Source organism: Triturus cristatus, chromosome 3_2 (assembly GCF_964204655.1).
Source record: "Triturus cristatus chromosome 3_2, aTriCri1.1, whole genome shotgun sequence".
In the NCBI taxonomy this organism is placed as follows: Eukaryota; Metazoa; Chordata; class Amphibia; order Caudata; family Salamandridae; genus Triturus; species Triturus cristatus.
In genome coordinates this window covers 693,647,186-693,672,116 of record NC_140584.1, presented here as the reverse complement: position 1 = coordinate 693,672,116, position 24,931 = coordinate 693,647,186, and the positions used below count along the sequence as shown (strand labels likewise).

General features: G+C 46.2%; 1 protein-coding gene across 1 annotated transcript in view; it reads right to left on the bottom strand.

Annotated features, from left to right (window-relative positions):
- The window catches only part of HSPD1 (heat shock protein family D (Hsp60) member 1), a 189,155-nt gene that overhangs the window by 113,284 nt on the left and 50,940 nt on the right, over positions 1-24,931 (bottom strand). Inside the window, exons 4-6 of the mRNA XM_085648746.1 lie at positions 22,757-22,839; positions 18,036-18,131; positions 1,794-1,887 (exon numbers count right to left, since the gene is read on the bottom strand). Coding sequence (XP_085504872.1) covers positions 1,794-1,887; positions 18,036-18,131; positions 22,757-22,839 — 273 coding nt within the window. The remainder of the gene's footprint in view (positions 1-1,793; positions 1,888-18,035; positions 18,132-22,756; positions 22,840-24,931) is intronic.

The window sequence follows — 24,931 nt, the reverse complement described above, 5'->3', positions numbered from 1 at the left end:
TTTATTGCACCAGGACTAAAGCAATAGTAGCCAGAAGTTAAGCAACAGCCCAAATTTGAGAAGCGGAGCAGCAACAAAATGGATATGCTCTCCATTTCTCAGTCAGGAGCTCATTACCAAGGACGAACCTTAGGGTCAGGTCTTTGCAGTGACTGAACTATGGAATAAGGAGGGTATATAATCAAGGGCTTTCTACACCAAAATCATACGGGAAGCTGCACAAATGACCATATCTACAGGCTATACCTATGGTATGATGGCACTACAACCAGCAATCAATATACATATATGTATAAAATGCACTGAAAAGGGTGAAGTTGAAAAGATAACCTCTTCAGGTGTGTTGAAGCACAAAGAGCAAAGGACAACCAGCACAAATAGCTACAGTAAACTAATAAAAAATGGAAAAAGAAAAATTAAAAGAGGATTCGGTTTGTTGAGGAACAAGCGAATATTCAAGAAATGCCATGAAAACAACCTTAACAGACGGGAAAGTAGACATTTGTGGGACTGGTGAACTTGAGGGAACTATACGTGTACTGATGGTCATCCTCCATAGATTTAAACCTGCTTCACTGAGGATATACAATAAATGTCATTTGTATATTGTCTTTAAGGATGCAGACCCATAGCTTGACATCACTTTGTGTAGAATAAATTGTAGGATCTACTGTGACTGTAGCATAATTGTAGTTTTGAATGCTCAAGAAGCACATGTACCCCAATGGCTGAGGGTGAATACCCAAATAAATGCAGAGAGTAATCAGTGTCATATACAATAGTAGCCTTGAGCTTGAATGCTAGAGGTTCATGAGTTTTGATATGATATTCCTGGACATTTGAGCAAAGCAAGAAATGCTGCAATATAGGTTAAAAAAAAGGCATAAAAGAGAACAGATATGTAGTCTACGACTGAACTGCATTAAATACTGGTGCTGCCTGGACTGTGGAAAGTAAAGCTGAATCTTTATAGAACTTATTTATTGCTTCCAAGTAGAACAGTTTTGAAGCAACAACTCAAGGAGGCATTTTTGTTTTTTGCACATTTGCTCAGGCGCAGTGTAAACAGAGTAAACATTCTTCAGATGATGTGCATTGTATGGAGGGACTAATGACAGGACTAAGTGGTGACAGTGCGGTCTAGCAGGTGCCGGTAGTACTGAGTGCACTACCATGAAGACAACACCTTGAGAAATGACACTGCCCTTACCAGCAAGGTTTCTGCCCGAGGCCCAAAGTCTTTCGGCTCAGTTGAAATTACAGCTTCTGTGGAGGCAAGTGCCCAAAAACCTTAAATCTGCAAGCCTGCTTAGCGCCGATGACTGTTCCTGGCACTCCCCAAATATACTGGTAGTGCCATTATAAAAATCTATGATGCTTTTTGTCTCCTCTATATGGTCATACTTGAAAATATTATTGTAAAATGTATACATTGTGTGAAGCGTAAAAAAAACAAAATAATTGAAATATTAGAAAACAAAATGCTCTGCCATGTACAAATACCGTTGTTCAAAAGCATTCTGCAAAGCTAGGGTCTAGCCACCAAATTTTAGAGCCTTTTTCAAGGCACCTCATACCACTTAGTAAAGTGGCTAAAAAGGAGAATTTCATTAATGGTTTGCACTGATGCATGCAGTAACAAGGTAGGTGATTCTGTGATGCACTGGGTAATGGCAGATCTATGGTATGGAAAAATGAAGCACTACCCTTGGTCTCCACCAACATAATTTTGAGTCATGTAAATTGGTGAGCCATCAATAAAGATCAGCTAGAGATTTAGAGATTGTTCTCACCTTTTGCTGTGTTGATGAAGTACGGTGAGATGTAGCCCCGGTCAAACTTCATACCTTCAATTATTTCCAACTCATCATTAAGAGTTTTGCCATCCTAAAACAATAAAGACGTAACCTGTGACCAGCAGCAGTGCAGCCTCCCCACAATGCAGCACGGATGTTCTTCAACACTGTTCTGCCACCACATGTCAATCTACCCATTCACCTAAACTTGCTATGATGCTGTAAATCCCATCAAGTTAACCTCATGTAACAAACACACATTTCATTTGGATGTTCAGATCATCTACTGTGTATATTTTTCACCTGGAATGACTTTTTATTGCTTTCTCTGCTCAATCTCACCAGTCTAACATTTCTCCAGATTTAGTATTTTCTTTAGCTTCACAAGCTTAAAATATTCTCATAGGTGTGATTAGGATCTTAAAATGTAATTGCTTGGGCACTAAAAGCCTTGCTCGGTTTATACAGCCAGGAACCCCGACAAATCTTTCCCTGAAAAGGTATGAGCAGCACATATGATTAAAGTGGAACAAGAAACAGTGGCTCTTGTACTTCGTTAATGCTGGACATGACAAAGGGGAGGAGAGGGGTAGAGGCTGTACCTGAGAGAAAGCAATCGGGTGAGCCAGACATCAGGGCATTACAGTACTGACCCGGATAATGGGCTCCACATCTTTGTTATGGAATGAGTCATGACCAGTTATAGATGGTGGATCTTTTTAGAGGACAGTTGAACTTGTAAAGAAGTTAAGCTCACTAAGCCCTTCCCACACTAAAATTTAATTCTCTGCTTGAGCAGCAAAAGTATGGAAACCCCCTATCCAACTGCCCCTTTCCTGGCACAGACACCGCAGTGAAATTCAGGAAGTTGGCTAAAAGGTAGGTCACCCAAACAGATTCATTAAGGAACCTACTGTAGGAGAGATTGGCATCGACTTCATAGTTGCCCCCAACTTTTTGCTGATGTTTTGACTGTTTTCTGACTCTAGCCAGGCTGTGGCCCTGCTATCCAGGACCCCAGCCTATCTGCTTCCTCTCTAAACGGATGCGAGTACCCTAGGTACATCCCAATTGGATACTGAGGACACCCTATCAGCCCCTTGTAGATGGTACCCTAGGTACCCAGGGCATGGGTCCCTCAGAGGCCTACCAGGGGCTGCAGCACTTATTGTGCCACCCCTGGGACAGCCATACAAACTGACACCACCAGACCACTACTGAAGTCTGGGTAAGGTGGTGCTTGCACCCCTTACAGGGATATTGGTATCCTGTATCCCACTTAATACAACACATATATCCTCATAGGTCACCCCTAAGGCAGGCCTTGCTAATCCTACAAGGCAGGGTGCGGAGATGTGCGAGGGGGAACCCCTACCTGAGTAGGGCCCCTCTGCAACCTTCGTAAAACTACTGCTGGGTTGTTTGTAGTGCAGCCATACCATATACTCTTAACCGCATTATAAGTAATCGCGATAACGTGATAACTTGAGTGGCTGCACAGAACCATGTCGTGTTTGGTGTCAAACATGTAGGAATCATACCGCCAATCCAACCATGGGAGTGAGGGCATGATTTCCCCCCCTGCTAGAGGGGCGATATGGTAAAAGCGGCAGATTTTAGACACCAATTTAAAAGTGCACACGTAGTACAAAATGGATGCTACCCGCCACCCACACGACTCTGGCTGACTGTTGCTGGGCAGAACTCCAGCCACGGCAGCTGGACAATAGGGCTCTTGTTGCAGGGAGGTGCTCCCACCTCCCCAGACAGACTATGTGGATTGGAACTGGGTGGGTGCACCATAGGATGTCTTTCAGACTTGCACGTAGGCTTCTCCAGTGCCTACTTCTGCATACACCGCCTCAAACCGGTTCAGGGGCATCCTGTCCCCTGCCCAGGTGGGAAAACACACAAAGGGGAGAGGGTGTAGCCACCCTTTCCCGCCTGAACTCTCATTGGTGGACTCTGATCTGGACACTCCCCTAATCCTTGGATAAAGATTAATACAGGGTCCCCAGAGCCTCAGATTATTCTTAGACTTTACAGACTTGAACTTCGACTTGCTGCCGCACAGCTGAAGGAAGAAATCTCCCTTGGGGTAAAGGAGTTACCCCCCCTGCTTGGCAGGCACCTGAAACACTGCAAGTGACCCGGTTGGAACTTCGCTGCTCCTACGGACATCGACGACTCTTACCTACCTTGAGGTGGGTTTCCAAGCATCCCAGAGGCCAGTGAGTGTGCACAGCAAAGCTCAGCACCATGGACCCCGTGGGTGCAGAGATGCCCAATACCCCAGGACACCGGCCACCTCTTGCACAGCACACGACCCCGACGAGTGGGGAAGTTGTGCTTTGGCCCATTATTGAGCCAACCTCTCAGCATCATCTGTGCCAAAGATCGACGCCCTAACCCGCTCCGGCGACCCGTGGGCGCATCTTTACGCACGCCGAATTGCTGCCTCCCGCGGTCCCTTGTCTCTCGACTGGTGGGCCCTGGCAGAGGTCCATCTTCACTTCCAAGAGTTCACCTGGTTGCTCCAGGCCTGCTCTTCAGTCTCCTCGCTGGAGATCTCGCTCAGACCTTGTGGGTCTGCACCAGTAGCTGTTTTGTGATTCTTGCGTGGGTTGCGGTTGCCAAGGCTTAGTGGATCCAATCCGGACACTAACACCGTAGCGACCCTCCTCCTTCGTGGGACAGTCGCCCCCCAGAAGCCTCCTGGACCCAGTGGCTGAAGATCCAAGCTACCCATCTTCCACCTGAAAGCACCAGACATTGAAGGGCTCCTACTCCTGAGCCCCCTGGTCACTGTTCCGTGACCCAGACTCTGTCCCCTCTGCTTTCAGGTCCTTCTCTTCAAGATCTACATCTTCAATCTTCACGACATCGACGACGCTTCTTGCTAGCAGCAGTACTTCACGTTTTGCCATTGAAAATCAGCCCGCGACCAGACATCGAAAACGACCTATGCACCCGGCTTCCCTGGGGTAGGTAACAGTGGTACTTCTGTACTCTCGTGGGTGTGGGCCCTTCAAAAGCTTAACTCTAAACTCTTGAACTTTAACTCCTCCTAGAAGTGTTTTTAATCTTGTAAAATTTAAAGCCTATGGAGAATGTCGCGGTTAATAGAGATCCCAACAGTAGCTTATACCACTGCACACGTCTCCCGTGGGTCCCCTTCCTCACTACCTTGGGTGGTTTCACAAGGGGCCAGCGACCCTAAATGCCCTAGGCATTGTCTGTAAAATGGTCGTGGTTCTTATACCACTTTGATATATGGTTTGGTCCCCTCCTGGGGCCCTATGATTCCAGTGCTATTTATTGTAACTATCAATGCTTGTTTGAATTGTATCTTTACCTCCAGCCTCATAAAGAGACTAGTGGGATTATTCTTAGAATGAATATATATATATATATATATATATATATATATATATATATATATATATCTGTATATCTGTGTGGACTACCCTTTCATTTGGTTATTCAAGAGGTTATCTATGGTAAAACAATAAGCTTAACACTCCTTCAAGACTTAGCCTGAAGGCTGCTCTCCACAGCTACCACTAGGATAGCTTTCTTTAAAGGTTGTCTTTTAACCTATCACCATAAGAGTCGAATTGGACTGGAGCAAGGTGTCCCCTATAACCAGTGACAGCATATGCCAGGCCAACTTCTCACACCCACCAACCAGGAATTCAAATCATTCAACCATGACATTGAGAGCATGGTCACAACAGAACTGAAGCTGTTACTTACCACACACCTGGAACCAAAACAATCCCCTCCAAGCAAGATAAATAGGAGTTCATGCACAATCAACTGTCTTTTTCACCCACTTCTTGACAAATGTGACTACACAGACACCAACATGGCATGAGGAGCCTATGCTAATCATGCACTTCACCAAAAAACTACTCATAGGTAAGTCATCCTTCTCAAAACATACGTGTCTCGCATGATTGTCACTACACTGCAAAGTGCAGCAACAACTACAGTCACTACACATTGAAACACCTCCCAGACAGACCACTGCATGAACCAGCAACCTTTAAACCAACCACAGCTAATGAAGTAGCATTCTACCAGTCAACAAACCGCTTCAGCTCTACACTCCGGAAATGAACATTTAAAAAATAACAATTACACAAAGGAAAAAGAAGAAACATCACTAAACATCACTAATGGGCACGTTCAGCCAAAGTTGTGTCCAACTTTGTCTTAGCACTTCCTCTCTGGGACAGGTTACTATTTAAATTTTAAAAAGCGGAAGTAGTAGCACAAAATTGTATCGCAGTCCAGTAGTATTTCAACTTTCTAGGGTGAAACACGTTTGTCAATGTCTAATCTCTACATTGCTTCTTTGGGTAATATCCCCACACTGCGTTCTATGACAGCCAATCAAGAATTCGGTGGACATTTAACTTCCTTAAAGAAAGGCCTGGATTCTTATTAATGCCTTAAGAGAGGTAGAGCAACATTCAAAGCTCACTGTAAAAGCATATTTCCCTCTGAAACAACCAGTTATTTGCCCTTTTGGTCAGAGGTAAAATGCACATGTAGGAAAGATACACTTTCAGTAGATAAAATTAGCATCAGAAAGGAGGACAGACTCAAAAGTCAGATGAGTGTTGGGTTCCCAACAGATTTAAGGCCAAAGCGTACAGCGCATGGAAAGCTGCACTAAAAAGTCTTCAGTGGTAAAATGACCACAGGACTGGTTAAGGCTTTTTTGGGTTAAACAATGTATTCCTTTTTTAGGTTTCTGTTGAAGGGGGATTTTTATATTACCACAGTCTTTCATATCTACTCAATCAAATGCCTGCACCCCCATCAGCTGGAGAAGCTCTTTACAACTGAAATATGAATCACTTGGTGGGCGTCAGAGTCTTGCACAATCAACCTGCTCAATCTTCCAGATAATAAATGCAAGTCATACGGCCAACATGAAAGAATTCATGTATCTAATTGGAGCAGAAAACCTAGGGTCAAGGATTGCACTGGCATCTAGACAATATGACCAACAGAGATACTTTACACAAAGGCTCTCATTACAAGTGGCCTGGTCATTCTGATGGGCCTTGTAATTGAAGTCAGTGGAATTACAAGTTTCATGGGAACACATTTGGAGAGTGGTAGTCCACCAGAAGAGCTCACATGCAGCAATCAGGCAGTGCCTTCAAGTAAAACAGTGCAGAAAAATATGGTGAATTAGCCAATCAAGTCCAAAAATGAAATGTTATTTAACAGAAATTTGGAATTCTTATTATTTCGTGCATAGGGCCCAAGTAGACTATACCTAAACCCATTGTTCTATTTAGTAGATCTTACCACAGCATTTACCATCATCCCTGAGATGGCAGCAATAAAACATGCATTTTGCTACCTCTCTGTACATTAAGTCATAACCCAATCAATGAGGTAAGATCTTCCTTATTAAGATATAAGAAAGGTTGTGTGAGGGGAGTGGGCGGGTGAGGGCAGTCCGGGGAGTTGGCTGTTGCGCTAGATGTGATCAATGTACTGGCTGTTTAGATCACTATTTTTTTTAATTGTATTACCACTGTCAGGAAAAACTTGAATGCTTATTCGTACTTCATTGTAATGCTATGTAACTCATTCGCTATTTGAAAAATAAAGTGTTTAAAAAAAAAAAGGAGAAAAAAAAATATAAGAAAGGTTTGGGAGCTCTGGGTTACAAACTTCTTAGAAATTTAAAACCTAATCAACTGCTCTGAAGATTCTAAATCAGATTTTAAACAAGCATTTACAATGCAACGGTCTCGGCATTGTTAAAGTTAGAGCTATTGGCATTGCTCATGACATTATTTTTGTTTATGTTTGTTTTTAAAACATGTAAAGAAACGGCATTGTTATTTACAATGTCAATAGCTTAATCACTCTGAAATGCAAGACCTATTGCATTTGCAGCCACACACAGAGCCACACACACAAAGCCACCCACACACACAGAGCCACCCACACAAATGAATGTACTATCAAGACCACACAATAATAATGTCACTTATTATGATTCATTAAACACAGTCTATAGGAATGAATGGTGTTTACGACCAGAACTGTGGAGGACTGACACTCTACGCTAAATGCCTTACAGTCAGTCCATGTCACACTGCGCACAGGCATTCAATGAACCAGAAAGAAAAAGCTCCAAATACGATGTCAGGTTGCTTGGCTGCTTTTCATAAAAAACGTGAGACTTTGCTGAAGAACCCCAAGGTCCATGAGCCAGTGCCCACTTATGTATTAATGTTTGAGAAAAGGCTCACTAGAGGAACTTAAAAGATAGCATTACTGATAGGCCGAACAGATTCACAAAGCGACAACAGAAGTAACTTTTGTTTTCGCTTTAAATGGATAAAACAGAAAACAATACATATATTTTCAGCTCACTTTCTTATAAGAAAAGAGCTGCTCCCATTCTTGAGCCCAAGCGGCACAAGTCCAAATGTTCACCGCACCAGACTATATAAAACATGGCTATTGGCCTTTTCAGGTTACTCTGGGGTAGGCTGTCCACCACATCGGCCTCTAGGACAGTGTCACCACAACCACCAGGCACATGCCTTTCAAGCTGATGCCACCGCAGGCTAAGGGTTATACTGCTGAATCCTACCTCTATTAAACATTCTCTTGGATTCTGATTTCCAAACAATCGCATCATAAAGTAGTTTAACAAGCCTCCACTCAAATGCATGTTTGTGCAGCCCATGTGCCAACAGTGGGGCCAAAGAGCATCTCCCATACCAACGCCCACTTCAGCTACTGGCTTATCCTGATATCACCCTTCCCCTTCGCCTCAACAAGGTGCTAAACACACCCTCTGCAACATGCTGGGCATTGCTTTGTCCCCATGATAGCCGATGCCCTCAGGCCAGCCCTATTCTTTGCCATTACACCATGTCCTCTCCTTGTCAGCCCACCTCAGCTTCTCATATCTAGATACCGATACAAACCTCCATCCAAGGCTGGCGCTGACCAACTTCCACCCAGCAAGCCTTATTCCCAAAGACCCAGTCATGATACCATCCAATCTCTTCCTATCCATCTACCCAGGCGCTAAACGACCTATGTCTTCATACGCTGGTGAACAATATATGCGGGTGAGCAAAGAAAGATTGAAGCATGGATAAAGCAAGCTTCTGGCTTCGGGTACCACTGAAACGCAGAGCCACGGCCAATCTGTTGCACTGCTCTTTCTCTCTCCATCCCTCCCTCCACCATAATGCAGCTTTGTAAGGAATGTGCTACTTACCAGTATGCATCTGTTCTTGGCATGTAGAGCTGCAGAGTTGTACACTTTTGCATAGATCGCCATCTGGTGTTGGGCCCGGATGTTTGCAGTTTGTTTTTCTTCTTGGACAGTCTTTGGAAGTCACGAGTTCGGTGACTCCTCCTTCGGTCCGTACTGCGCATGGGCTTCGGCTCCATCCTCAGATTGTTTTTCGCCAGCAGGGAAATGATGGAGTGTAGTGATAACAGTAAGAAACCCATGTGTGTTGTATCTAAATAAGATAGACTGGAACGGATACAGGTAGCCAGGGGGGCGTGTACAACTCTGCAGCTCTACATGCCAAGAACAGATGCATACTGGTAAGTAGCATATTCCGTTCGAGGCATATGAGCTGCAGATTGTACACTTTTGCATAGATTATATAGCAGTACCCAGCCCTAGCGGCGACCACCGGTATCCGTTGCAGCGGTTTGAAATAGTGTCTTTAGTACAGCCTGGCCCACACTAGCTTGTCGCTTGGAATGCACGTCTACACAGTAATGTTTTGTGAAGGTGTGCGGAGTTGACCATGTGGCTGCTTTGCAGATGTCATCTAAGGGTATGTTCCCTAGAAAAGCCATAGAAGCCCCTATCTTTCTTGTAGAGTGGGCTTTAGGTGGAACAGATAATGTTCTTTTTGCCTTGTGATAGCAAATTTGTATGCACTTTACAATCCACCTAGCTATCCCCGATTTAGAGATGGGGTTGCCTTTATGCGGTGGAAAGAAGGAGGCAAACAGTTGTTTGGTCTTCCTGAAAGGTTGCATTCTTTGTATGTAGTACAGTAAAGCCCTCTTAACATCAAGTGTATGTAGAGCCCTTTCCGCAACAGATTGAGGTTGCGAGAAAAAGACAGGTAATTCCACCGATTGATTAAGATGGAAGGGGGAAATGACCTTGGGCAGAAATTTTGGATTTGTACGAAGTATCACCTTGCTGTGATGCATCTGTAAAAAGGGTTCTTGTATAGTGAACGCTTGTATTTCACTAACCCTTCTAAGGGAAGTGATAGCTACGAGGAAAGCTGTTTTCCAGGTGAGGAACTGTAGCTCACATTTATGCATTGGTTCGAAGGGCGGACCCATTAGCCTTGTAAGAACTACATTTAGATTCCATACAGGGGAAGGTAGGGGAAGACGTGAATGTTTTGTCTTCGGAGGTGTGCTGCCACTACTGCTAGGCATTTGGTAAACACCCGTGGTGCGGTTGTGACCCCGAAGGGGAGAACCTTGAACTGATAATGTTGGCCGTCCACCACAAAGCGGAGGTACTTTCTGTGAGCAGGGTGTATTGGGATATGAAAGTATGCGTCTTTCAGGTCCAGTGTAGTGAGAAAGTCGCCTTGACGGAGGAGTGGGAGAACTTGCTGAAGAGTTACCATATGAAAATGGTCTGAATGGATGTATGCATTTAGAGGCCGGAGGTCAAGAATGGGCCGTAGGGTCTCGTCTTTCTTCGGTATGAAAAAGTACAGAGAGTAGACCCCTAGATTTTGCTGATCGACGGGTACCTGCTCTATCGCGTGTTTTTGCAGGAGGGAGAGTACCTCTTGTTTCAGAAGTGTGGTATGTTCTTGTGACATCGCACGGTGTCTGGGTGGAATATTAGGGGGGGGTAGAAGTTAGTTCGAAACAGTACCCTGACCGAATAATTTGGGTTACCCATTTGTCTGATGTTATGGCCTCCCAGGTTGGAAGGAAGTCTTGTAGTCTGCCCCCGACCGGAGTGGAATGGTCTGGAGGGAGCGGGGGAAAAGTCATTGTGTGGGCGGTGTGGCAGAACGGGCGGTGTTGGTTTTGCCCCTGCCTTTATTATTGTTTCCTCGATATCCACCTCTTTGGTAGCCCTTTGAGAAGGTATTTTGAGGAGGGGACTTGTAGAAGTGGAGGCGTTATCGGAAGAGTAACCTCTGCCAGAGCCTCGAAAGGAGGAACAACGAAAGGAGCGTCTAGGGGTTTGCGATTGCAGGGCTCCCATAGACTTCGCCGTATCTGTATCCTTCATTTTTTCCAGGGCTTCGTCTACTTTTGGGCCAAATAAGTATTGCTGGTCAAAAGGGTGGTTTAATATAGATGCTTGGACCTCTGGTTTATAGCCTGAAATTCTGAGCCAGGCGTGACGGCGAAGCAGGACATTGGTGTTTATAGCCCTGGACGCCGTGTCTGCTGCGTCAAGTGCACATTTAATAGAGGTGTTGGTAATAATCTTTCCCTCTTGTATTAGCTCATGAGCTTTATTCTTATATTTCTCCGGGAGATGCTGCATGAGAGCCTCCAGCTCATCATAGTGCGCTCTATCGTACCTCGCCAGCAGCGCCTGCGTGTTGGCGATGCGCCACATATTGGCAGCTTGCGAGGCAGTGCGTTTGCCTGACGCATCTAAAAGCTTGGACTCCTTATCAGGTGGTGGAGCCTCACCAGATGACAGAGTTGGAGCGCTTCCTAGCTGTGGAAACCACTAGTGAGTCTAGAGGCGCAGGTCCTTTAATATGGACAGGATCCGTGGGGGCTGCCTTGTACTTCTTTTCTATTCTGGGGTTTAAGACCCTAGCTCTAACGGGGTCTTTGAAAATCTCTGTGGCATGCTTGGTCACCCCTTTAAGCATGGGTAATATAGCGGTGGATTTATCTGCTATGTCAAATGTGTCAAGTAGGAAGTCTTCCTCAACTGGATCACTGTGTAATTCCACCACATGGTAATGTGCCGCCCTTTGTAAGAGGTGGTAGAAACCCAGGGAGTCCTCTGGTGGAGACGGCCTGGATGGATAGAGAATATCCCGAGGCGCATCTGGGACATCGGGATTGTGATAATCCTCCCATGGGTCAGGTGTTCCCGGAGAAGTGGGGTCCTGCGGGGCATCTGTGGGATCATAGAATGGATCTCCGTGGTCATCAGGGTCTGGAGACTGGGTTGGAGACCGATGAGGCAAGGGTGGAGAAGGTGGGGGCGGAGATGGAGGGGGTGGAGGAGGTGGGGAGGGTACTCTGAACGGGGATGTGGCAGAGTCCTTCCGTTTTGGTGGTGGAGGAGGAGTTGGTTTGTCCAAAAGTCTTTTCTTGGAAGACAAAATTAAATGTCCAGTCGTGGGATCCTTTGTTAAAGTCTTTTGAAGAGGATCCGGTGCGAAAAGCTCCTCCGGCACCGATTCGTCAGTCGGTGCCGATGTTTTCGGAACCGAAGGCTTCGTTGGTTTATCCGCGCCATGTTTTCTCGGGGTGTCCGATTTTTTGGTCGGCGCCGAGGCAGGCTTCGACACGGAAGCGTCGGTGCCAAGGGATTTGTGTTTGGTCGGCACCGAGAGGCCAGGTTTCGACACCGATGGCTTCGGAACGGAGCTGGTTTTCTTCGGCGCCGAAGAATGTTTGTCGGCGCCGCTAGGAGGCTGGCTCGAGCCCGAGCCGCCAGGAGACTTGTGATGCCTCACCGGGCCCGAAGGTGGGGTGATGGAAGCAGTATGCTTGGCTTTCCCTAGGCCCGGAGGCGAAGGGGTAACCGGAGTCTCTTTCGGTATGGACGCGGGGGTAGAGTACTCACGACCCTCTGCGCCGGTGTGATCTCCTCCACGTCAGAGTAGTCAGCCTCGGAAGCGCTGACGACATCTTCCTCCTGCTCGGTGTGCTGCTGTCCCGAAGCTTCGGTGTCTTCTCCGAAGAAGTCAGGTGGAGCCGAGGTCGAGGAGTGCGCCATGGTGCGTCGAGCTCGTCGATCCCGAATAGTCTTTCGATCGAAAAGACTTGCAGGTGGGGCAGTCTCGGGCTTCGTGTTCGGGAGAGAGGCAGAGGTTGCACACCTGATGGAGGTCGGTGTGGGGAAATTTAGACGCACATTTTGGGCACTTCTTGAAGGGAGTCCTTTCCATCGGCCGAAACCGGAGTCGAGATAGGCCCGAAGGCCGCTGCCTGGAATCGAAGAAGTGCCGAAGAGAGAGATGAAGAAGTCGATTTCGTCTAAAGAATCTCGATGGACGAGGATTTTTCGTCGAAGATCGAACTGGAAAGGTTCGAAGCCGGAGCACGAAGTATTACATCCGAACACGATGGCGGAAAAAAACATTCTGAGGATGGAGCCGAAGCCCATGCGCAGTACAGACCGAAGGAGGAGTCACCTAACTCGTGACTTCCAAAGATTGTCCAAGAAGAAAAACAAACTACAAACATCCGGGCCCAACATCAGATGGCGATCTATGCACAGTGTATAATCTGCAGCTCATATGCCTCGAACACAGTGTTACGTATTCAGTCTCCCGTTAATCAAAAGCGAGATCCTGGAATGTACTACAGTCATACATCACGCTCGAAACGTGTCTTATTACTTCTACTGAAATAACGCTTTTAAATTCAACAAACTAATAGAGATAACGAGTTGAGGGTTAGCAGGGCAGCTTATGACGTTAGACAGGCTTTTCTATTATATTGATACGACTAAGGCCTTCTTGCCTCATGTTTATACTGTGAATAACGACAGTGACGTCTGCTTAATCCAAGTAGTGTGACGTACTTCAGCTGCAGATATTCATTTTGTTTTCTGCCCTTTTTCACAATTGATTCACATAAGGTGTAGCCAACTAGTTTCTACAAAATTCCCCTTCACACACTAAAGTAGATTTAAGAAGTGATCTCTATACAGTGCCAATCGGCTTTGTTGATTGAGTGCAGTGAGGAAGCCCTCGGGGAAAAACTATCCACAAAGCAATGTTATTTCCTGTAAACCTAGAGACAAGAGAAAAAACTGCTGCTTTAATGGCTGGCTTTGTAACTGGAAAACCTGAACTGAACTCCCAGCTTCACATTTGGCCAAACGGTGCCGTTCTGGATAAACCACTTTAACTTAAAGTGGATCGTTTTCCTGAACCGAGTAATGGGTTGAAGTGATTCTGATCAGAATGCACGCTATAGTAACACAAAATATAGATTATTGGACAAGGATGTTTGCTCGTATCTAACTGTACTACTATAGACCTTTAGGAGGATGACAATAAAATAAATGTGCCTGTTGCCTCGATTATGCAAACGCTGTTACAGATTCCTCTATTAAATCTAAGTTTATACATTTAGTCGAATGTAATAAATACATTGAAAGTGAAACTGATAAAAATACATGTCCTCACATTTTACAGAAGCGGCATCTAGAAAGGTGATCATACGTTGATATATCACCTGTTGAGCGACTCATAAGATACTTAGTTTGTAGGCCAGATTCCCACTTGTCTTTTTAAGGCCACATCAGGCAGCTGGCACGGCTGTCTAGATATATTTAGTGCCTTGCCACCTCCATTGACATGAGGGCTTTATTCAGGCATGACCCCAGATGTCACTAAGGTGGTGACCTGCCCACCCCGAGCCTTTGTCCTATGCAATGCCCCCAGCCATTAATGTTATGCTGGCACCCTCAGCCCCACCATACGTCCTCTGATGTCCAGTCTCAGCTTCATGCTGGTACCCACCCATTCCATAGTATCTATCCCTACGGATGCCCCTTCCTGTACCCCATTACGGCAGTCCCCTCCGTGATGCCCAATTCTGCTCCCCTGCTGGCACCCTCTCTCCCAGCCTACGTCCCATGCTCGTGAGCATTCCCCAACAGCTCACATGCCTCCCCCACTGCCCCCGGGCGGGCACCCCCACGCCCCTCAGCCCCATCCCTTACCTGGCTCGCTTTATAAAACTGTTTCTTCAGCCTGGCCACCGACATCCTGCCTTCCCTAAGCCAGGCACACCCGGGGCCACAGAACAGAGACTGTGGGCTCACAAACAAGAGAGAGAGGGAAGCCCACACACGGCACCGGGGGGCACAGAGAGACCACGGGAGGGGGCACGGACAGGACCGACAGACACAGCCCCGGATGGACACACAAGCAACGCTCCGCCCCGCCCCGCTCCCGCCTCTCAGGAAGTTACATGGCAACCACACACTTCCAGCGGCTGTCAGGAACTGGGGGCGGGTCCCGGAGGACTGACAGTGGCAGGTCACATCCTGCGCACTTGTCCTCCCAGAGTTCCCATATTGGGGACAGGCAGGGAAGTTACGTAGCGCTGGCTCCAGGAATAGAGCCAGCGCTCTCATCTTGCAAAGCCCGCTCTGCGGCGCCTTATCTGCCGCCGCTTGTTCATGATTACCTCGCGCGCAAGGCCTCTCGTCTCGCGAGGGGAGAAAAGCCTATGTGCTGACAGTCGCTAAATTCGAAAGGGACAGCTACCTGCCTTCCACGTCAACTACCAATCAGCCTGTGGTTAGGGCACATTTTATCGCATTCCACGAAGCAATGTTCAGTCAAGACAAAAACAAAGATGCGCTCAGATTCAAATGCTGTGCTGGAACAAACTTACCATTACAAGACGCACATCCTTCAAACCGAGGGAGCCGAGAGCAGGGGGAGAGGACGAGCACGGCACCGCCTTTCTCCGAGGTCAAGCAGAAATGCCTCGGAGAAACGCAGCGGCGTTTTCGGATTCGGGGGGCGTGTTTCTTTCTCTCCTCTTGCCATTGGCTGGAATGTTTACATTCCAGAGGAGAGAAAGAATCGCAAAAAACACGCCCCCGAATCTGAAAAAGACGGGGCTTGTTTGGAGAGAAGGCTCTTCTCCAATGGCTAACCAGTATTTCGGAGGCCAGCCAATGGAGAAGAGCAGAGAAGAGAGGCGGGTTAAAGCCCCACTTCGCAAAGTCATTAAATCTCACGAGCGAGACTGCGCAAGCGCAGCCTTCGCTAGCCGAGACCTAAAAACAGCTGCAACTAAAAGTCACAAAATGTGATCAATACATAAACAGCTTGAGTTAATTGATAAGTGGGAGAGATATAAATGGCGTATAATGTGAAAAAACTAAATGTAGACAAACTACTCACGTTGCAGCAGAAAAAGAAAATCAGATCGAACAAGGGAACAAAAAGTTTTTTTCTATGCAATTAGCCCCAAATACCACTACTTTCAATGAGGACAAAAGGGAGTATGCCATAATCTCCCCTTTGAGGTAATAAAAGTAATTTCAAGCATGTGAGTGGATACAAATTCAGATGCTCGATCTACCAAATGGACCACCAGAGAAGTTTATTGTAGTGGATACTCATCACATAACCGAGTATGCAAATGCACATCAACAGCAATAATGATGCAATGAAACCTTCTCGCCGAGGCAAGACAAAGTGGGCACTCAAGACAGCAACTTGTCCAAACACCGACAACTTTCGGTTGCCTTTAGCCTCTCAAAATGTACATGCCCCATCACCTTATGAAACTTTTTTTTTTTTTTTATTCTTCAGAAATATAGAATACTACAATCCATCACGGCTTCCTTAACAGAATAAGAAAATCGATCCTTTCAATACACCTCGTGTTAAACATGTGAAATCAAAATTAAAAAATGTCAATATTTAATTTACTCTTTTGAGAGAATGGGGCATCAGCTTATATATCAAATAAACTTAGCTCAAACACTAAAACAGCATATACTTGGATTAACAGCATCCAGATAGGGACAACAGTTACAGCCTGATCGGTAGATCATGAAATACGCCAAGTGGTGCAAGGTCACCTGTGACACCCATCTGTCATAACATAGCACAGTACCTAGTATCTTGGGTCGTTTGATTTTAGAAACAAAGAAAAAAAGCCACAACACAAAGTGCAGCTTGCTAAAAAGCTGGAATTGGTACAAAAGGTGACATGACGTGTGGTCAGTCAACAGCTATTCTCAACTTTCTTCAGGTTGCTGTAACACCATTAAGTCACCTAAACAAGCAAAATAAACTAGTAACTTATTTCAGCAGCCACCTTGCTCAAAATGCACTGACTGATACGACTCTAATGGTTCAGCCAAGTCACTTTAACACAAGGGAGAAAGCAGAAAAACAATTACATTTCCACCCCACTTACATCCATATTCCAAAGCAGAAGTGAGTGAACAAGGGAGGCAAGCACTCCCAGCATTCATTTGGCTGCTCTCCTGGGTACATTTTTAAAACCATTGTGTCAAATGTAGTCTTTTACACTTCGCTTCTCAATGACTTTAATCTCCATTCTTGCTTCCTTCTCCCCATCCAGTCTTTTCTCTTCATCCACCCATCTATTCTTTTCTCAATCCATCGTTGTCTAAATCTGTTCATGAATCTCTGTCCTACTTCCTTCCAGTCGTCCAGCTCTCCAAGCTTCCTTCCATCTTTCTCCCTCTCAATCCATCTCCCACTCTGCATCCATGCATCCATCTATCTGCCTATCCATCCAGCCATCCTTCTCCGCTCACTCCCTTTTCTTTCATGCGCTCTTGTCGCGTGTGGTTCTCCGCTCCACACTGCCAATTTATTACAGAGTTATTTAGGAGCTTCGGTTTTAGAAAGTTTTGTGTTATGCACACTAGCTAGTGCAGCTCCTTCCCTCAACCCAGATTAAACTGCTAAAGTGGGGGCTTCACGATACCCATGCATGGTCAACTCCACCTTTCTGCCATCTAAGTTACCCTTTCTAGCGGGGGCTAAAGTAACACTTCCTTCAGGCACCATTTAGGTCAAGCTGGGGCTTTGAAGTTTGAAAGCCAGGTGTCAAGACAGGGCCTGAGAGAGCTTTCAAATTGAAATTTGTATTCTCTCAAACAAACATTCCTCCCCTCAGCTTTCTCCTGCTATGAGGTGAGGCACAGCCTTGCCAGCTCTGTTCATTTAACTAATGAACAGAGACAGGCACTGCCTGATGTCAAGGCAAAGAAGCAGGCCATGGCAAGTGTGTAAATTTTGCCTTTTATGCCAGAAAAATGTACCTATTGATGTAGCTAAAATTTGGCAAACTGGGCTGCAATATAGTTGGTGGGCCTGATTTACGTACTACTGCCTGGAAAGCTCTTTGAGCACTGCAGTCAATTTGGTTGGTCAAGTCAATTGTAGATTCTGTACAAAACCATTGTAGGTGTAGATGGTCTGGCTTAGACCATACCATTTAAATCCTAATTTAACTACGTACCTTCACTGTAATGACACCCTTACGCCCAACTCTCTTCATTGCATCAGATATTAAGTTTCCAATTTCCGGATCGCCATTTGCCGAAATTGTAGCAACCTGCAATACATTTTAAAACCAATTACAATTTTTCATGACCAACTCGCCCGTGCATCTAATTATCTCAGTGCTCCTAATTAAGCCCAAGAGCACCACTTTGGTAAAGAAAACTATTGTTGGCACAAATACGTGTAATGAAGCAGTTCCAAGGGGCGTACTGCAAGCTATAAAACTCATATGTAGCAGAGCACAATTCAATCACATGACAAAACTTTACATGGGGGCTCAGAAAAAGCTGGTAATACGTCTGGCAAGTGGCCCAGGATAAATTGTTTTTCACCTTTAAGCACCAAGTAACTCAGTATTTACATCACCAGAGTTCTGGAGAACACAAGTAAGAGTGGTTTGTGTCATTTGTTTATTTCCTCTTCTTGTCAGGGTCCAATTTCTTAGAGGATACTTTACTACCTTATTTACATAAATATACTCTGTTTACATTTCTGTTATAATTTCCCTTATGTCCCAACAGAGAGACCTCCTTCCCAATGAAATCTTACCTTCTTTCAATTCTAAATGTCTCCTAAATCTCTGCATTACATTTAGTTTGCATTGCTTTTCCAGTTAGGATTACCTTGCATTTCAAGACACCTTACAGTATCATCGAAAGCAGTTTCATCCTCTGCAAGTGGGATATCGCTATGCTGCCAAAGGCCTACCATGATAATGGCAAAGCCCTCCTCCACCTCTGTGCACAGTAATTGCTTGGTGTAAAGCTTCCCTAAACGTTTTTCAATGCTTGGAACTCTAGAAGGACCTCCACAAACAGCCCTCATGTTCTGCTTCACCCCCACCCCCTCCAAAGTATTTGGACGCTAATGTACCTCTGGTTCCGCCAGGTCTGAGCGTTGCATCACTACTGATGCACAATACACCAAGTTAACAGCTCTCTTGTATGGCAGATTTGCACTGGACAAACAAGCCATCTTCATTCCATGTGTTTAAATATTTCTGCCGTCCAGGGCATAAATCAATTCATGGCTAGGCCTCAGACCTCTGAAACAAGTTAGCCAGCAGTTCCTTGACGCATTAACTGATCTCTTGGATTTCCACTTCGCAACCTTCTTGTTACCACCTGTCAGAGCAGACATGTAATCCCTAGTGTCCAATGTCACGTGGATATTATGGTTCTTGGAACCATTCTGCACAGCCACTTTAGCCTTTTCTTACGGTTTCTCTATTTTGAAGTGCTACATGGTCATCTGTTACACGTGAGCATTAAAGCATTTTTTGATTCCCTTAGGTTCACAGCACCATGTGTACCCACTTTTTTTTTCTCAACTGTCACCCGAAGACTGTCCAAGAGTTTGCCCTAATCTTCCACCCAAGGGATGCACCAATCTCTCTGGGTTGGATCAAGACAAAACAAATTATTTTGCACAACCACAAGTCTGACAACTGTTTGAGGAAAATATCAGGAAATGCGAGGACATTTGAACTAGAACCAAGAGGAAGATTTGAATATATATTCCGCACCAAGAAAGATATAATCATATACTGGTTGCCAATGCCACTGAAAACAGATTTCTTCTTTTGGACATTCACGTGAAAAAGCACATTACACTAAGGTCTGTCCATGCCTTTAGGTGGTAGGGGGGTGGGAGGAACAGCGATAATCCATTAATCAAAGACTGAAATAGGGATGATAGAGTTTGTGGTTAACCTAAATTTCCCTGCTACAACACCACAACTAGCAAGCGATCAGGCAGCATGCATATTGAAAATATATAAAACCTGTCAAGATCACATATCTATACCAAACAAAAAGGAGCAGGTCCTCGTGCCAGCTCCCCCTAGAGACAGATCTCTCGTCCAGCTTGCCAGCAGTCCACTACACTCTATTACCAGTCTACCTGTTGCCCTCGGTTTGTGCCTCCTCTTCTCGTTTCTTGCTAAGTTTTGCCTTTTTCTGATTGTTTTTTTGCCCCGCCCTCCCCCGTTTTGCCTTTTCTGCTCGTTTTCTCCCCTCTATTTGGCCTTTTTCTGCTGGTTTCTTTCCTACTTCCACTGTTAACCTCCTCCCACCACCCAGAAACCCACCCTCCCCTTGATCACCGAAACATGGTTCAACCCCTCCTTGAACACAGACATCGCTACCGCTACATCTGACGGCAACAAAATGATACCTCGAGACCACGCCAACAAATACGGGAGCTTTGCCATCATCTTCTAGGAACCCATCCGATGCATTGCCACCAACAACGACCCAACACATCTCATGGAACAGCTCAACTTTCAACTACAGACCGACAGCAAGAAGATAAGAGGCACCCTGGTATGCAGGCCCCGGGACCCCGAACAGCTTTCTGCAACCCCATCTCCAACCTAATTGCTCCCCTAGTCATCAACTCCTACCACCAAGTCCTACTAGGCGACTTCAATTTCCATGTTGATGACCCCCAACTACACCTCCCTCCCGGAGAACCTGATGAGCCTCATCCAACTGGTTACCAAACCCACAAAGCCGAACACGCACTCGAATCCATTAACACCTGCAGCTACAGAATCAAATTCAGCCACGTCACAGAATTCGCCTGGACCGACCACACCATTATTCACTTCACCATCTCCAACACTCGGCACACCATCCTCAAGCTTCACAGCTCCTTTCAACTCAGCAGGGCCAAAGTAATGAACAGTGGGCACAGGCCCTTGGCACCACCCATGCCCAAGCTTCATTAGACCTAGACTATGACGTGGATAACTTCTCCACATGGATCACCAAATGCGATGACAGTCGCCCAGATCAAACCAGCAAAAGCCAACAAAACCTCAAAACAAGCCAGCTGGTACACTCCGGAGCTCAGAACCACCAAGCACAACTACCCTCAGCAACTACCACTAGGGGGTCACTTAAGCCAAAAGAACACCCATACCAGCCCGCAGCGATACAGCAGCAACGAAATAATTCTTCAAAATAGTCAAGGAGTTCTCTAACCCATCCACAGAAATCACACCCCCACCCCTCTCAAGAACTCTGCAACACCCTCTCGGACTACTTCCAAAGCAAGACTGCCACCATCTACAACAACTTCGACCCCCAACCCACTGCTCTCAAAAGCCTTGACCAACCAGCGCACACCAGCCAAATGATCACCACTTTGTCTCCGCTCACCACTCAGACCACCACAGCCATGTCATACCTTCACTCCAGAGCACCCACTGACCCAGTCTCCACTGTCTTTTCAACCTCGGAACCGACCCTATCAGCACAGAACTCACCAGCATCATCTGTACCTCCATCACCACAGTAGCCTTCCTGGACAGATGGACACAGGCAGACCACCCCACCCCCTCCCCTCCTAAAAACACCCTCCGTCGACTGCAGCAAACTCAAAAAATATCAACCAATCTCCCTGCTCCCTTACCCGGCCAAAGTACTAGAGAAGGTCAAACAGCTTACCAAATACCTGGAACCTGCCGCTTTCAACACCATTTCCTACCACACCTTCAACACAATCTACAACATTAGCTAAATGCCTCAAGTGGATCGCCTCTTTCCTCACAGGACACACAGCATCCCGCTGTCTCCCTTTACCCCCAAACCCAAGAACATCTTATGCAAGTGCCAAAAGGATCATCCCTCTGATCCACATTGTTTAACACCTACACGATTTCCCCTCCCTCCCCCACAGACCGGATCCCACGGCCTCAACATAATTCCCTACGCAGACGACATTCAACTCATCCTCTAGCTCACCGAAGACCCCTCCACCACCAGAATCCACTTCTGCGACACCATGGCCACAGTAGCCAACAGGATGAGAGACAACTGCCTTAAACTCAACTCCAAGACAGAAATACTGATGAACACCACAACCCATATGGTGGCCAGTAGAACTGAAACACCAACACCCACGGACCATGCACATAACCGAGGCATCATTCCCGAAAGAAAAACTGAACATGACACAAGTCTACGCATTCGCATCCTCCTGCTTCCACGCCCTTCGCACCCTCCACAGAATCTTCAGATGGATCCCAGTCAACACCAGGAAGACCATCGCTCAGGCCCTAGTCACCAGCCGCCTTGACTACAGCAATGCTCTGAACACCAGCATCTCTACCCATTTCCTCAAAAGACTCCAAACCATACAGAATGCTACAGCCGCACTCATCCTGGACCTCCCCAAACGGACCCACACCGCCCCCACCTCTGAAACCTCCACAGGCTCCCCTTCTAAAAGAGATGCCAGTTCAAGAGCCTCACGTACAAAGCTCTGCACGATTAAGGACCTACCTACATCAACCAACAACTAAACTTCCACCTACCCACAAGACACCTGCGCTCCTCCTCAATAGCCAATGCACCCGCATCAGTCGCAGCGGAGGGCGCTCCTTCTCCTACATCACCACCAAGACCTGGGAGGACCTACCTCTCCATCTTACAACAGGACCCTCCCTGGTAGATGTCCGGAAGAAACTCAAGACCAGGATCTTCGACGGGAAGTCTATCCCACAGTGCTCATAAACCCCTAGGGGTGCCAGTGCTGTGCTACACAAATGCTGAGTGACTGATGGATAAACTGCATGGCACAAAAAAGGTATAATCAACTGACACCAGCCGATCTAGAGGTTATCCCTTAGCTGGGAGAAGATATAGATATGCAACATAAAACTCAGCTCACCTGTGCAATTTCTTCTGGTGTTGTGACAGGTTTCGACTGCTTTTTCAGTTCTGCTGTAACAGCATCAACTGCCAGCATTACCCCTGAAAAAGATCAATATTTAGAATCTACACAATAAATCTAATAAAATCACTCCAAAACATTAAACACAAATCATATGAATTAAATAAAAAGACAAATAAAACTTGGAAAAAAAGAGTGGCAAGACAAAATGTCAGTCATTTCCAGTTGGCCAGGCAGTGAATTTGAAAACACCACAAAATTAATCTTGTTACACATTCAATGCTAAAAAATACAGCAAACAGGATAAACTAATTAAAGGAAAATATAATCAAAGTTTGAGGCTGTTGGAATCACAAATATATGGTAAGCCTAGAATACAGCAAGTCTGAGGCAAACATTTTTTAAAAATAATAAAATACAGGATTTGAGAAGCCATAATGCTCAAAACTGCGTTGACACATTCAGGGCTTGTGCATATGCAGCAATCAGCAAGCAAAGGTGTACTGTGGTTCTGCAGGGCTTAGCATCCAAAAATTCAGCCACCAATGAAGGGCATAAGGAGTCAAGGTAGAGGCCTGGGTGAGGAACTGTTGATCAAGTATATTAATTATGTTTTTGCCCCCAACACCCCTCCCCCCCACCTCCCAAGATAATTTAATGCCTAGTTTTCCTACATGTAAAGCCTGTGTTAAGCCACAACACAAATGGAACCCTTGTGCTCAAAGCAACTTTAAATGGCTGAACTAGATCAATTAGAGGGCGAAGGTCAGAATAGCCTGCAGCCCAGAATTAATCACAATCAGAATTTGCCAATGGACACTTAAGCCGGCCGTAAGGCAAAAACATTTCTTCCTACCGGTGAAATCAGATGGGGATAGACTCCAGGCAGTACAGGGTTGTTGAATGAGTAAACTCTGAAAAACGCAGCCTGTCCATGCAATTTCACCAAGTGTGGTTGCTTGTCTGCACATGAAGGGGCAAGGGAACTACCCAGCAGCGTGCCTCTCTAAGAGGACGTATGGAGCGGGTGCTCTTAATCCCAGACTCCTGCTCCCAACCCTATCCTCATTTCATGACGGCCATCAGAGCAGTTTCCATCCTTAGCCCCTATAGTGCTTCCCCTCAGGTACCCCCGCTCAGCGGTCTTTGCTCTCCCCATTGTCCTTTAGATCTTGCCTTTGCCCCTCTGCTCTTCGTTCTGTTCCCTGTGGGCTCTCAAGCTGATGCTCACACTGGCCCATAAACAGGAGTCTCAGATCTTTCGAATCTTTTAACATGCCCATCAGGCATTCTTCTTTCTCTTTATTTCCCTTTGGCCCTGTGGTTTGATATTTTTTTTCCCCCTCCTGCTACTCATCAGGAATTGTCCGGTATACTCTTTCCTCCCCTGGGACTTTTCATTCACCCGCCTCAGCCCTCAAAGAGCAGTGGTTGGCATTAGGTCAGTAGTATTTGCACTAAACTGGGAGAAAGCAAAGGCGGAATGATGCAGCTCTTTAACTGAGAGCCATCTTCAAGAACCAAGGTGATTGCCCAGTCAAAGTCTGACTCCAGACTAGTTTTCTCCTCTCTCCTCAGCTTCTCTGCCACACGTGTTACAAACCTTCACATTAGACCCATCCATTTAGACTCTTTGTGCAGCTCCGTACCCAGACCTCCTGTTCAGTCCACTTCTGTTCAATTTCATCTCATGCCAGCCACCTTCCTTTTCATCTTCTTAACCAGCCTGCCATCTGCTCTTCGTGTCCCCGCCTCAATTTTTTAGGTCGAGGGACCATCCGGTCTGCCGAAGGCAGAACCGGAAGTCCGGAGATCTTATGTTTCTGAGAGTGGCTCTTTAGCCCGCCTCTCTTTTTGGCTCTCCTCCATTGGCTGGCTTCCTAAACGGAGGCCAGCCATTGGAAGAGAGCCGTCCCTCCAAATAGGCTCCTTTTTTTTTTTAGATTCGGGGGCGTGTTCCGTGCTGTTCTTTCCACTTTTTAGCCATGCCCTTTTTCGAACAGCAGGAACACACCCCCGAATCCGAAAAAGTTTCGAAGCTTCCATCCGCCATTTTTTTGCTATCGTCTGGCCGTGAGAATCCATCCGTCTGGCGCCGTGTTCATGCCCCAAGCAAGCAAGTGTGGGATGATGCTCACTGCCGGGAGACGGCGAAGGCTGCTTCTGTGCAAG